The sequence below is a fragment of the Pyricularia pennisetigena genome, chromosome 2 (genome assembly GCF_004337985.1).
Source record: "Pyricularia pennisetigena strain Br36 chromosome 2, whole genome shotgun sequence".
NCBI classification, from domain to species: Eukaryota; Fungi; Ascomycota; class Sordariomycetes; order Magnaporthales; family Pyriculariaceae; genus Pyricularia; species Pyricularia pennisetigena.
The window spans coordinates 6,388,352-6,402,226 of NC_043741.1; the positions used below are offsets into that span (position 1 = coordinate 6,388,352).

A 13,875-nucleotide genomic window follows, 5' to 3' on the forward strand; every position below is an offset into this window, starting at 1 on the left:
ACTAATTAGTCTAGTTCCCTAGCAATATCCCACAATTGCTGGCGAGCGCCTCGATTTCCCCAAATCCCGCAGCAACCCTGTCAACGGTGCCCATGGGGCGCCAGATATTGCTACCTGGTGAAAAGTGAAAAGTGAAAAGTGGGATCTGACATCATCTGCCGTGGCCGCGGTTCAGGAAGATGAGAGGAAAGCGGGGGACGGCCCAGTAACAAAGTCGAGCCAAATAATCTGTGTCATGGAAAGAAAACCTCCGGTTCAACTGATCTTCACGGCACGTGGCCAGCAGAAGTGCAGAATGTACCTGCTGATTACGGCTTGTTTTTCATACATTAAAAACGCTGAAAACTAAAGGGCCGTCTTTATAATCATGTAGTTAATGCTAGTGCTGGCCAGTCAAACGTGACCCAAGTTGTAATTATTCCTAGGAGTGAAGCAATACAAATATATGGGAGGCTCAGGATGAGGGTACGAGGAGTTCGGGTTGGAGGGTAGATAGGGGTATACGATGGACAATATAACATTGAACACGGCCATTTGGCAACTACTGCAATATAAGATCGGCATCCTGCCTAAGACCGACTGCTTGTAAACTGTCTCAAAATCTAACATATTACATATGCAAGTAGAAAAGCATACATAGCATATCTTGGAAGATAGAACTCAAAAAATGCCTATGCTGCAAAAGTCAGGCCTCCCTTTTCCGGAGATACTCATCCCACGTCGGTCCACCCCTTGTGTGTTCCACATCTAGCGCTGCCTTGGGACGCCTCAGAAGAGACGATGCATTTGCTGGGGGTTCTTCTTGACTCGAATCCCAATATCGCTTCTGGGTCGTTTCTGCTCTGCGGTATGAGCCAGACCCTCTAGGCGTTGAGTCGCCATAATCACTTTCTAAAGGTGTGAGTGGATTTGACATCTGCTTCGAAGCGTCGCAGTACTGTTTTTCTCGTTCACGCCGAGGAAATATGTCCCGAATAGTCACAACCTGCGCTGCTGACAAGGTAGGCAGCACACATTCCACCGAAAATAGACCATAAGTGCCGGGTGTGGACAGAAAGCTGCGCGTATCTCTTAGTTGCGGTGCCTGGTCTGATCCATTCAGAAGAGGCTTCCCTCGAGTTACGGTAATAGCTGAATGGCTATGTCGCCGGGAATCCGGGCTTCGCTGTATCGTGTTTCCCACTGGCAGTGGAGGGAGCTGCGCTTCAGAAGCAGTCCCTGCAGGTAATGAGTGGTGACATGTACCCCTTGGCTCATCTGCTTGAGACTGGCGTGTCAAGTACGAAGATGCAGGATACTCTGTCGGACTGGAAGCTGGCGATTCTAATATTTCCTGGCCTATATGCATAGACTTGGACGTGTATCTCAGCACGCTATCGTGTGGCGAAGGCTCAGGGCTACGTACACTTCTGCCCGGGAACGATGGCGTGGTGGGTGACAGTCCTAAGTGTGCTGGCGTTAATGGCGAAGCTGATATGGTCTCCTCGGTAAAGTCGTCTAATGCCTCGTCAAGAAGCTTCCGTGCGTTGTTATCCGGATATCTTGGCAGCGCATGCCTAGATATCTTACATGGCATCCTCTCCAGCTTTCCGTCGTGCATGTTGGTGATGTTGACTGGAATGGCCAAGACCACATCAGAAAGTCTTTGAAACTCCTCGTTAGGGTATGCTTGCAGGTTGGCAAGTAGCCATCGAGCAAAGCCCTTGACATAAGTGCAGGGACAGATGGTCGTGACCTGGCATCCTTTTGAGTGAGGTGATACTGGCAACCGAGACTGTGGTAATGAGTAACACTTGTCAGTTTCTTTGCATGCTAGCTCAACAAAGGATAACTCACTCGTCATCAAGATCAGCAACTCTATCATGGACAAAGCTCGTCGTGATGTTTGCATCGAAAATTTCTAGAAGTCCTATGAGAACTGAACACAAGTGGCATAGCAGTCTATCGCTTTGCTCAAGCATTCTTTACTCACTTGGAAAGGGAAAGATTTCTCGTGGAAGGCGATGCTGGCCATAAAAACGGCACAGTTTCTCTGGTGTAATAACGATACTTTGCTGTGGTTCATATTCGAGTATCTGCATCAAGGACTGTTAGCCTAGCCAGCTACCAGGACGTCTACATTATATGTTTATCTGAAGCTAGTCGTGATGCCTCACAATATGATCTGCAATACTTCGGAGCAGCTCATCTGCCCGCTTTGTATGGCTTCCTGTTTTGTCAAAGAGGACACCCCATCTCTCATCAACCAAGCTTGGCTCCAAAGGGGTAACTGCCTGAGTCGGCCCTTGCCCATTGTTAACGCCGCTCAGTGACCGATGGCCAAACTGGTCATGTGCTTTCAGGAATGTTTCCACCGCACTAGATCTACTTGTCAGAGGTAATTGAGGGGAGGATGAAGTGGCTGCATCACTTCCATATGCGGTTTCTGGGAGCAAAGATTTGAGGACGTTTGCGACTGTGGACGCGTCAGAATGTACCTCTGTTTTGAGGGAGTTGATAGAGAATCGAGCACTTGCTTTCCTGCCTCATTATCTCTCGTAGTTGGCCTGCTGAAATAACCGTAATATCATACCGATCTGCGAATCTCTCATCAGATTCTGCGGCGAGCACTTTAGGTGGGCGAGGTGGAGTTGAGTTGAGCGCTGTCAGTGGAGGTGTTGTTATTTCGGCTGATTCTGGGTCAACTTCAGCACTGAGGTTTTTCTCATCAGAAGAGCTTCCATGTCTTTAGCAGAAGACCTAAGGCTCTTCCCCTGTATGAGCTGCCATTGTTCCGGTCCCCATTGTGCACATTTTTGTTGAAAGGTTGGGTATTGAGGACGAAGAACTAGACGGAGCAGGATGATCAAACGGGACGATTAGGCGAGCAGGAAAGAGGCATGGATTTGACAGTCGTTTTTATGGACTGGCCAGGCCCGGCTGAAGCAGCTCATTGCAGTCATGACCATGATCAGTCTTCTCATATGTACACAACAGCAGAGGGGTGGTATATCCCATTAACCTCATTCGTGTGCTTTACGCCCGTAATTTTAGCCTCCGGGAACGTGTAGTACAGGCAGCCTTGCCAGTGGCGACCGGCGAGCAGTTCAGGTCCGGGCAATGGTGTGTATGCAGCTAAGATGGGCACCTAGATCGGCGGATTCGGGGGCCGCAGCTGAGTTGTAGGGTGGAATGGTGTTTATTGGCGAAACCACATGTAACCGTTTTGCAATGTCATTGGAAGGTATACAAACTCAAAAAGCATCGCAATCATACTGCCTGATATGTGTAGCAAAGGCCAGACTAGATGGTTCGCATCAAAGGTGCCAATGTAAGATTTTAGGCATCCATCTACTGTAGATGCAAATTCATTATTTCCCAAGAGTCAAGTCTTACCGGCATTGTACCTCTGAGGTCAAGGAAGGTATCACCCGCACTCCTTTCCTGTTGTAATTTCTCCTACCCATTCATCTTGCGCTTATCCATCGCCTGTTTTTTCCCCAGCTCTTCAACTGGTTCGACTTCACAACTCGCCTACATCTACAGACTGAGATATTTCTGAGACATTCTTACCCGCTCAGACCAAGACCTGAAGGCGAGCGACACTCTCACTCTGCCCTGAGAAACGCTGCCATTGCAAGCCACCATGACGAGAAAAAGCTACTCTTCTGTGACGAGTGCCGCATCCACGACTAGTACCCAGCAGCCACCGCCAGGCCGCAAGAATTAGTAAGTTCACATCTCGTTCAGCCTGCCACCTGCTTTCACCGTGCCTTCCTCGTACAATAGATAGATCCTCTAGCTATTGCATACGTCTCTCTACTCACCCATCTCTGTTAACCAATACCGAAAATGTCACAGGGTATTCTGCACCAATGGCTCCCACTGGGCACCGCGAGGAGACTTTTCCAAGTCTCAGCTTCAAAAGTGGCATGGGGGCTTTGGCGAAACCAAGATTTCATGCTCCAAGCACACCAGTCTCGCCGCCGCAGAGCTGCGCTGCACCGGCCCATGCGGTCGTGTTCTTGCCGTCACTTGCTTCTCGAAGAATCAGCGCTCTGCCGGTGGAAGCCAGGTATGGACGAGATTGCAGCTTTCCCGCGACACACCTGATCAGAACAGTATACTCATTTCTTTCTTCCTACAGGAGTGCCTTGATTGCGTCGCCTGGGGCCTCAGCCAAGAGCCCGGCCATACTGTTCTCGCTACCGTAGACGTCAATCAGACTCAGGAAGAGGCCTGTCGGGACCTGCTCTCTCGTGAAGCCCCCAGAAACAGGGCGCTTCAAATCGATGACGGCAACCAGAGAGCGTTGACATTTGAGACCATGAGCTCAACTGCCTCAATGACCAGCGACACGAGTTTTGCTACTACTACTGCGTCTCGTGCTTCCTCTTATAGCATGGGACCCTGGGCCCGCCCGGTACGTTTACCTATATTGATAACCAAAGAGAAAACTCTCTGGTCGGTGTGATCTAACAGCATCGCAGACTCAACGCAAGACGGAATGGATGGTTCCTACTTACCTTCAGGAGGTCCGAGATGGTCGTGCCCCTGCCAGGCCTCCACCTCTGATCCCGGAGGAGGCCTACGACAGCGACGGTTCTATTGACTATTGCTGAGCGAGGGTTCGAGTCCAGCTTTTTTGCCTGCTAGGAGCTGCTGTTGCGCCTTGTTCTCATGGAATCCTTTGTTCTCATTGATTTTCTCGTTGAGTTTTGCAGTTGACCCGTAGCGAGATGATTAGATAGACGCTAAGAAACGAGATTTCTCAACTGAACTCAACCAAGAAAGAGTTGTGAGAAATTGACAGGGGCAAGCATATTGCCATTGCTCTACCCTGACTATCCAATAGGCCTCTACCTCATCATATGCACCGTAACCGTCCATAATAAACCCAAGCAAACGATTGTACATACATAGATAAAGGCATATCAGCCAGCCTCATACGGTCTTGGGTATCATCAAAGTCATGACAGAAAAGAAGAGGCACAAAGACTATCAAACAATGTCTGCAAAAAAAAAAAAAAAAAAAAAAAAAGCAATATCATTCCTTCAACTATTCCCCACACCGTCTGACTCCCATTGGTGAACTCAGCGAAGACCCGCGGCTGAGTCGAAACGATGAGGTCATGGAAGATCCGCGCGTGATGCGGATCGGGGAGGAGTTGATTGTCATGGTCGTCATGGCCGTGCTCGTCATACTAGAGTCGTCGGTGGTTCGAAAGCTGCTGTTCCGGCTCCTACGCTCACGCCACCGGCTCTTGACCGTTTCAAACTCGGCCTTCCAATTGTCTATACTTTCTGTGAGCTCGGGATCTCGGTCTTCACCGCTGCGCTCCGGGATTTGAAGCTCGATTGCCCTGAGCTGAAGGCGGAGGTGGGTGAGCTCAGACTCGTTCTCGCGAACATCTTCCTCGCTGTGCGTTGGCAAAGTCGGGTCAAGTTAGCGAGGTTACCGTAGGAGTCGCTAGAGAAATTCTTACAGTTCGTCCACATGTTGTTGTAGCCCAGCCATTCTGTCAGCATTCCTTTCTTGCCCCTCGACAAAAGATTCATATATATGCTGTAGTAGCAAAGATATTGTCAGTGAGGCGCTCAGCTAAGTCGAATGGTGAGGTTCAAGAGTGAGAGAACCACAGCCTAGAAAATGCTTACATCTAACTCTTGTCGACGAGCGTACAAGGACTTTGCCATGGATTCCAGCTGTACACAAAGTTTCTCAGCTTCGGCCACGACGAGTGCTGCTACATCGTCAGGAGGCTGGCGAGGTGGATCTGGAGATGGCACTGCCGCTGGAGTACGCGGTTTCGGCGTGGCCAGAGAGTCCGAAGCTGAATTTACTGCTTCCTTGAGACTCTGAAGCTGATCGTAGGCGTCGAGCTTGGGGCTCGAAACTTTGCTCGGTGTTCGGGATGGTGTATGACTTTCGACATATTCCTCCAAGCCAGAGGCGGCCTCTGCGATTCGCGATATTTCGGCACGGTTAAGGACGCTAGCCTCAGTGCCATCGTCACTTTGCTCGCCCTTGGCATGCGCGTCATCATCCATCTCGGAATCAGTGAAGGCCTCCCGCATTGGTTTCCAAGAAGTCATTGAGGGATAAAGGCCCAAAGTGTGCTTCAAAGGCCTCCGGGGCCAGCTCGGTGGACACTTTTTGCCGACTATCTCGTGAATAGCGAGAATGTTTTCGTGAATAGCCTGCAAGTCGGTGACATCAAGATTGTCGCCAGCGCCGGTGATTAGGTAGTGCAGCACACGCCATGTCGAATCTGCAACGACGCCTTTGTAGCCTGGCGCCACCTTGGAAACATCTAGAAGATCCGAGGCCGCCCTGATGGTGGAAAGGTCAAAGGTAGGGCTGACATCGTCCGGACCTTCCTGGTCCAACGGCCCCGGTGCGTCGGGCTCCGCTGGGTACTCAATTCCGTGCTCGTCGTCCAGGGAGCTCAGGTTGAGGCTAGCGATGCTACTAACGCTCGCTGGCCTGAAGTTTGGGCTGAGGATGCCAAACTGAGTTTCGGTGGCGCCCGGAGAAAGCAACGGAGGAGAAAAGTAGCGTCGCGGAGGCGACTTTTGTGATTTGATGCCCAGAAAATTCATCGAGGACGCCGGCGGGCTGTGAGCGCGTTTGAGAATGTAATTGCTGTTTCCATGGTCCTTTGGCGATGGAGACGGCGACGGCGAGTGGTTTGCCTCGAGAAGATTGGATGAGGTTCGCGGCGAGAATGATACGGTTCGCTTTGTCCCAACCGTCGCACTTCGCTGCCGTTGAAAGGCTTCAGAAGAATGATGTCTCGGGACGGAATGCCTGAGACCCGCTTTAACGTCATGGCGGGGAGCTTTCCTTTCAGAAGGGCTTGGGGTTGGTGTAAGGTCGCTGTGGAAGTTTAGCTTTAAACCGTCGCAATCGCGTGACCTCAACCATGAGTTTCCCGACATGCTGCTGCCCTCCTCCTCCAAAGTACCGGTAGATAAGTAACAGGAACTGCTAATAAGCGGAGAGCCATGTGATGGATGTTTTGCCGCACGACTGGTCAAATATGTTCTAGGGGTAGTTGCGGTGAGAACAGTGCATGGGTACGGAACCCCGAAGGGGACGTTAGTCTGTGGAGCACAGGAGTGTTTCGGCGTCACTCTCCCTGTTCGCAGACCCAGAGCCTAATAAGGACGGTTCATGCAATAAAATAGAACCGTTCTCCACACAGCTCTATATATGGTCGACCGTTATGGGCCGCGATCCCGAACTTTTGACCGATGAAAGGAAGTAATTACCGTGCAAGTTGGGTTGATCAGAGCCCAAAAAAATGAGATGCGAGTGAGTTGTCGAACCAGAAAATGGCTTTTGGTGATTGCTGTACTGAACAGAACCCCCACCGTCTGAGTTTACTCCGCACAAAGAACTGCATACGTGTCGTACTGTGCCATAACTAGTCCAAAGCCTCAGCGTGGTAACAAAGCGAATCGGAGTTTTTCTCTTTCATTTCATCTCAATAAGCGTGTGACTCGGTACTGTGTTCCTCTCTCTCTCACACACACAATTACAAACCTACTTCAGCTTCAAGGAGCAACAAGGAGCAACCATGAGCTAAGAGCAGCCCGGTTTGGCACATGCTTTTTAGCGACAAGATGAGACAGGGGATGTCAATCGATAATCCAGCATAAAAACGCTTGCTACGGTATTACCAGGTTGGCAAGTTGGGGTATGACAATGTGCAAACGTACTTGGTTTCTTAACCTAGGATTTTCCTACCTGATAACTTGGTACGACTCGCCGTCGTCGGTTTGTGGGATGTTAGAGATTCGGCTGGGATGAAAAGAAAAACCTACAGAGCGGGCCTATGTTATTCGATACGGGAGCTAAGGCAGGTTAATAACGAATTACACATAGCCCTATCTGCGCATTGAAATATCAACCAACGTACCATGCATGTCTGGCACGAGTGGCGTGCCAGTAGGAAACATTTTTTTGTGTCAATGATGTTCCCCTCCAATGTGTTTCTCAATTCCGCAAGCTCCGAGCAGCTATTACTTTGGAGCCGAGCTGGGCCGACAGTGGTCGAGGGGTAGCTACACTATAGCAACAAACTCGCTGTTTAGATTCTAGATTGATCAGGTTAAAGCGTACCGTGTCTTTATTCCTGTCTGCTGTCAAAGTCATCTCAATTCAATCTGTGCTAGGTACCTGTTTATGGCCACGAGTTAAGAAAAAAAAAAAAAAAAAAAAAAAGCACAACGAAGAGAAAGTGGTAACTGGGGTCAAGCTCATCGTCTCCCACTCGCCCGAGCTACCGTTGCGTCATTAGCTCGTGCACACGCCGTGTCTCCGCGAATTTGCAAGCATCAAATCCATTTCCTCACGGAGTACCTAGCCTCGGCCTCGGCACATCCCATCCCACCTAACTGCTATTCTAGGCCATCGACCTCAGCCGCCGCTAACCAGCAATTTGAGTCACAAGGTGCTGAAGCACATTTCGGGGTCTTTTTTTTTCTGGAGTTTTGTGAAAAGAAAACCTAGGCTCGCCCATTGTTTTGCGCAACAGTATTTCATTGCCATCACCGCAGACCAGGTCATCTAATTTTGTCGGCCTACACTACATAATCAATCGTCTCGCCCAGGCCGGGAACCGTCACAACTGGGCGCCTGCCCCTGGACGAGCGATTCGCCTGCGTTCAAGATGTCGTGGAAGAAGACGGAAAGGTTGATGGACACCATCAGGCATTATGCCAAGTTCCCAGCGACCGGCGTGAGCTTGCGCCAGATGGTTCAGTTCGGCGAGAAGCCGTCTGTAGGCAAGTACCAGAGCCCCAGCCGTCAATTGACTTTATTTTACTGCCAGTATCTTTTTTCTTGAAGTCTTGTGCTAACTTGGCCGGCTTGCCTTGGTCCTGTAGGTACCTTGTTTCGGGCCTCTCAGTTCCTTGCCGAGGAGCTCCCAATACGCCTGGCGCATCGCGTGCACGAGTTAGATACCTTACCAGATGGCCTGAACGAGATGCCTTCAGTAAAGAAGGTGCTGGACTGGTACGCGCAGTCGTTTGAGGTGCGTATAGATCGATCCTGGGCCCTTTGCATAGGCAAAACACTCATTTGGTCCCGACCGATTCGGCCATGACTAACATCACCAATATCCTACCTGACAGGAAATCACACAATTGCCAAGGCCAGAACTCGACAAGTCTGTGAAGGAAAGATTATTGAAACCTGGAAGGAGTAAAACCCAACAGCTACTGTCTGAAGCAACCCCGAACCCAAGCGTAACAGAAGGCCAGTATGCCTCCCAGGCGGTGTCATTACAGAACGGCAACGGATGGAGCAAGAAGCAGCATGCCGCCAGGAGATATTTTGCTATGGTGGACGATCACGGAGACTGGCCGCCAGAGCTGCAGCTGTACAATCAAAAATTCTCTCAGACTCTTAACAAGATCAAGAGGCGGCACGACGGCGTTGTGACGACTATGGCGCAGGGTATCCTCGAATACAAGCGGCAGAGACAGCGCATGCAGATCGACAACAACATGCAATCCTTCCTTGACCGATTCTACATGTCTCGTATCGGCATCCGCATGCTCATTGGCCAACACATTGCCCTCACGGATCAGTCGCACTATCGCGATCCAACCTACGTCGGCATCATATGCACAAAGACCAACGTTCGCGACCTGGCGCAGGAGGCTATCGAAAATGCCCGCTTCGTCTGCGAGGACCACTACGGCTTGTTCGAGGCACCCAAGATCCAGCTCGTCTGCAACCCAAATATCAACTTCATGTACGTGCCGGGCCACCTGTCGCATATGCTGTTCGAGACCCTCAAAAACTCGCTGCGTGCCGTTGTCGAGACGCACGGCCAGGACAAGCAGGAGTTCCCCGTTACCAAAGTCATCGTCGCCGAGGGCAAGGAGGACATTACGATCAAGATCACCGATGAAGGCGGTGGCATCCCCAGGAGCGCCATACCGCTCGTCTGGACATATATGTACACCACCGTCGATAGCACGCCTAATCTGGACCCGGACTTCGACAAGAGCGATTTCAAAGCACCGATGGCTGGGTTTGGATACGGTCTGCCGATCTCAAGGCTGTACGCTAGGTACTTCGGCGGTGACCTGAAGCTCATCTCTATGGAAGGGTAAGTAATGCCGCCGTATGTTGTCCTGCTCTGCAACGAACGATGACACTAATTCCTGCAACCTCCAAATAGATACGGCACCGATGTCTACCTTCACCTCAACAGGCTGTCAAGTTCCTCTGAGCCCCTGCAATAGGAACTCGCAGTCATGAGGGATCGACCATCCCAAGGATTGACGCTGGGACTGAAATATAAAGTACAAAAACGACTCAAGAGCATGGAAGTCGTGGAACGGAAGCAGGTCGGTGACGTTGAAAGTCTGGTCAACCGCACCTCTAGAGGATCCCACATTGGATCATACGCAGGGAAAGAAAGTGAGTTGTAAGTTGGTTGGTTGTCTAGAGATATGGTAGGTGCGGCGTGGGGGTTTTTGCCGATGACTTGGAAGAGAACCAGTTGTGTAAGGCAGCACCAGGGATGAGACCCCACTGCTCATGGGGAAGCGATATGCGGTGAACTCTCACCAGTTCTTCATTTTCATTTTCTTCCTCCTTTTTTTCTTTTCCCCTTTGGTTTTTCCTTATCTGACCCTTTTGTCCCCTTGTCCATCCTTTTTTTTTCTTTTTTTTTTTTTTTAGCCTCACTACGATGGGGTTTGTCAATAGCATGGGATACGGCGCTTGGAAGGTGTTTTCAAACCAATGAGCAAAAAAAAGGGTTTCGGTTTTTTTGGGTGGACGGACATCTATCCAACTATTATGATGGTATAGGCCGAGTTGCTACATTCAAAGGGTCGACCCCACAAGAGGCAGGTCTTGTATCTTACTCAGCTTTGCTGTCAGTAGAAATGTATATATATTGAATGGGTACATACTTACACAGTGTTCCTGTGTCGTATACTGGATACTCCCCTCTTTAGGTTAATGGGTAGGATTGGTCTTTAGCATATGAGCTAGACTACCCTGCAGTTTCTACTCGAACAGGAATCCATGGTTGGGAATACTACGGTACAAAGTTCCGGAATTGACATTGCGATTGACATACTATTCGTCATTCTGACTATTTTGCTATAAAACTATACGACAGAATTAAGGATGACACGAGGAAAATAGGATAGTATAAACATTTATATATAAATAAAAAAAAAGCAGCCTCCCAAAGACAACGCCTCAAATATGCAAAAGACTTCACCATGTGCGCGCTCATCAAGACAGATCCCATAAAAGAGATGCATGGCAATAGTAGAAAACCATGAAAAGACAAAAGACACAAGGAAAAATAGCGATAAACAACGACAAAGGAGAAAAGTCTAAAAGGATAAGAAAATCGATCATCAAGTCTTGTAAAGCAGGTCAAGGAAGCCATTGGCCAGCTCAACGACGACGCTCTTGTTGGGCAAGCTGCCGGCGACGCCATACAAAGCAGCCGAGTCGCCGACTGCCGCGCCCTTGGCGCCCTTGCCCTCGGCGATCCTAGCACGCTCCTTCTCGCGCTCGCCCTCGACGCAGGCCTCGAGGTCCGAGGCCAGGCGCTCCCAGACCTTAGCAGTGGGTAGAGTGAAGGCCACGTGCATGGCTGGCGGGTTCTGCAAGGAGTTGAGGTGCCAGCCTTTCTCGCCCATGGCATCGGCAATGTCGTAGATGTTGAGGTTGCGTGCGCGGAAGGCAACGACCGAGGAGAGGGGCTTGCCGATGATCTCGAGCTCGGCGGCCAGGCTGGGTGACGCGTTGATGTGGTCCACAAGCTTCTTGGCGGCGCCGACGATCTCGACGCAAGCGGCTAGGTATCCGGCCTCACCCACGGCCATCATGCTGGCCCAGCAGCCCGCGATCAAGGCACCGGGTCGAGAGCCAGCAATTCCGGGGGAGGCGTAGACACCGCCGCTCCAGTCGGGGCACACAAAGTACTGATACTTGCGAAGTTCAGCGGTCCGGTAGAGCACAGTGCTGTTGCCCTTGGGGGCGAAGCCATACTTGTGAGTGTCGACGCTGATGGAGGTAACGCCCTTCAACCGGAAGTCGAAAGGCCGGGTCTCGAAGCCGGCCCGCTCAAGGAAAGGAACCAAGAATGAACCTAGACAGCAGTCGACGTGGAGAGGAATCTTGTAGCGGACTGCAAGCTTGGAAAGGCCTGAGATGTCGTCAATGATGCCATGAGGGAAGTTGGGTGCTGAGCCAACAAGCATAATGGTGTTGGCATTGATCAGCCGGCGCACCCGAGAAACATCGACTTGGTAGTCGGGAGCTGGGCAAGCAACGAAGTTGACCTTGATCTTGTAGTATTCGGCAGCCTTCCGGAAAGCGGTATGGCTTGTCTCGGGAAGAATTCTGTGGAAAGAGATGGTGTTGTCAGTGCTGCTTTCTCTTATTAGACAACCAGACGGGCAAAACTTACATCTCAGGCTCGGTGACACCCCTTTCATTGTAGGCCTTTTGGCGGGCACTCAACACCGCCATCAGGATACTCTCGGTACCACCAGACGTCGAGACACCCGCAGCACCCACGGGGGCATTGAAGAGGGATAGGACCATGGCCACCACCTCAGCCTCCATCTTCCGCACGCCGGGGAAGACATCGGGGTGGATGGGGTTGGCAACAGTGAATTTGCCGTACGCCTCCGTTTGCAGACTCATGAGCTCGTCCTCGCCGTGGTAGACGGCACCCGAGACGTAACCATCCTCCCAACGCGTGTGGTCCATGTTGGCGAGCGACTCGAGCTCTGCGCGCACCGTCTCATGAGCCCAACCCTGTTTGGGAATTTGCAAGTAGCGCGGGGCCTCGGGCGGCGGCAGCGTCTTCTTGCTAAGCTTAGACAGAGCTGTATCAACCTGTGATCGCACCTTGTTGCGCACGCCGGGGGCGCGAAGTAGCCACCCGTACGCCGTGACCCGCACCGCAGCGTATAGCTCGGCAAGCCAGCCCAGGAGCCCACGACCCCGAAGTTTCCAAAAGGCGCGCCGCGTCCATCGTAGCACAAAGAGCGTGAAGACTATGTTTCGGAGCCTGCCAAAATCAATGTCTCAAGGTCAGTGACTATCATTTGGATACTGCGACTTATACGACCTAGGCCGAGGCCCTGAAGCAAACACAGATTAATGGTGCAGGGGCTCGAAACTCACAGGTCAATGCTCAGAAGCTGTACGACGCTGGTTGGTCTGTTTCTTTTGACACTGATAAGGCCATCTCTCAGGCTCTGCGGTATCCTGGACGTTCCGGGCATCACGATTGTGAGGAGTGTATGGCGAAAGTATGTGTATCTTGGTGTCCCCTTGAGCAGCTTGCGCCGACAGTGGTGGGTCCTCGATCAAGACAAGCAAAGGGCAAGTAGGAGGGGGCGACTGGTGGCGTGTTGACTGTATGCTTAGCTTCGTGTTTATAATGCCTCTAATCAGGTCTTTGGGGTAATAAGAACTTGCGCTTGAACGAATTGCAATCGGGCGAAGATGCGGCAAGATCAGACCTTTTTATCATTTCGTTGTTGGTGATGACAAGAGCCGCGGTCGAAGGGGTACCTTGATTAGACTCTCCTTTACGCGCGTAACGCGTATGAAGTATGTGCATGCAATACGTTTTACGTTCTTCACTCCCAAATCCCAATCCTGTGGGGCAGGCAATTCTACCTATGATGCAAGGCGGGGTTTCCTAATTCATTTTTAGATAACAACATCAACACATTCATCTCTGTGTCTTCGTATTGCCGTATCACCTGTGTGCAGGGCAAACTAACAAAGTTCCGGCAAGCCGGGAACGTATCTGAAGGTGGTGGCATGCACATTGAGTGGGTATTAAAAAATTCTCGCAATTGCCCCTACTCTTGGGGTTAACC

General features: G+C 50.9%; 7 protein-coding genes across 7 annotated transcripts; 2 read left to right on the forward strand and 5 right to left on the reverse strand.

The window, feature by feature from the left end:
- Positions 1-685: 685 nt before the first annotated feature.
- PpBr36_01792 (uncharacterized protein) lies at positions 686-2,065 on the reverse strand (the record flags this gene model as incomplete). The annotated part of the gene is made up of 2 exons (XM_029888976.1): positions 686-1,774; positions 1,973-2,065. 2 exons carry the CDS (start codon positions 2,063-2,065, stop codon positions 686-688), a joined length of 1,182 nt encoding a protein of 393 aa, XP_029751720.1.
- A 73-nt stretch (positions 2,066-2,138) lies between these two features.
- On the reverse strand, positions 2,139-2,724 carry PpBr36_01793 (uncharacterized protein; the record flags this gene model as incomplete). Its single annotated transcript, XM_029888977.1, has 2 exons — positions 2,139-2,455; positions 2,478-2,724. Coding segments are annotated over 2 exons (564 nt in total), but the record flags the coding sequence as incomplete, so codon positions are not given.
- A 901-nt stretch (positions 2,725-3,625) lies between these two features.
- On the forward strand, positions 3,626-4,601 carry PpBr36_01794 (uncharacterized protein; the record flags this gene model as incomplete). Its single annotated transcript, XM_029888978.1, has 5 exons — positions 3,626-3,708; positions 3,730-3,748; positions 3,782-4,054; positions 4,127-4,402; positions 4,470-4,601. 5 exons carry the CDS (start codon positions 3,626-3,628, stop codon positions 4,599-4,601), a joined length of 783 nt encoding a protein of 260 aa, XP_029751722.1.
- PpBr36_01795 (uncharacterized protein) lies at positions 3,938-4,174 on the reverse strand (the record flags this gene model as incomplete). The annotated part of the gene is made up of 2 exons (XM_029888979.1): positions 3,938-4,088; positions 4,125-4,174. The coding sequence occupies 2 exons, from the start codon at positions 4,172-4,174 to the stop codon at positions 3,938-3,940; spliced, it is 201 nt and encodes a 66-aa protein (XP_029751721.1).
- Positions 4,602-5,038: 437 nt separating the features above from the next.
- On the reverse strand, positions 5,039-6,921 carry PpBr36_01796 (uncharacterized protein; the record flags this gene model as incomplete). The annotated part of the gene is made up of 3 exons (XM_029888980.1): positions 5,039-5,399; positions 5,466-5,545; positions 5,638-6,921. 3 exons carry the CDS (start codon positions 6,919-6,921, stop codon positions 5,039-5,041), a joined length of 1,725 nt encoding a protein of 574 aa, XP_029751140.1.
- Positions 6,922-8,657: 1,736 nt separating this feature from the next.
- Positions 8,658-10,245, forward strand: PpBr36_01797 (uncharacterized protein; the record flags this gene model as incomplete). Its single annotated transcript, XM_029888981.1, has 4 exons — positions 8,658-8,768; positions 8,898-9,023; positions 9,124-10,109; positions 10,182-10,245. The coding sequence occupies 4 exons, from the start codon at positions 8,658-8,660 to the stop codon at positions 10,243-10,245; spliced, it is 1,287 nt and encodes a 428-aa protein (XP_029751723.1).
- Positions 10,246-11,382: 1,137 nt separating this feature from the next.
- On the reverse strand, positions 11,383-13,269 carry PpBr36_01798 (uncharacterized protein; the record flags this gene model as incomplete). The annotated part of the gene is made up of 3 exons (XM_029888982.1): positions 11,383-12,376; positions 12,444-13,052; positions 13,169-13,269. 3 exons carry the CDS (start codon positions 13,267-13,269, stop codon positions 11,383-11,385), a joined length of 1,704 nt encoding a protein of 567 aa, XP_029751714.1.
- Between the last annotated feature and the right edge of the window lie 606 nt (positions 13,270-13,875).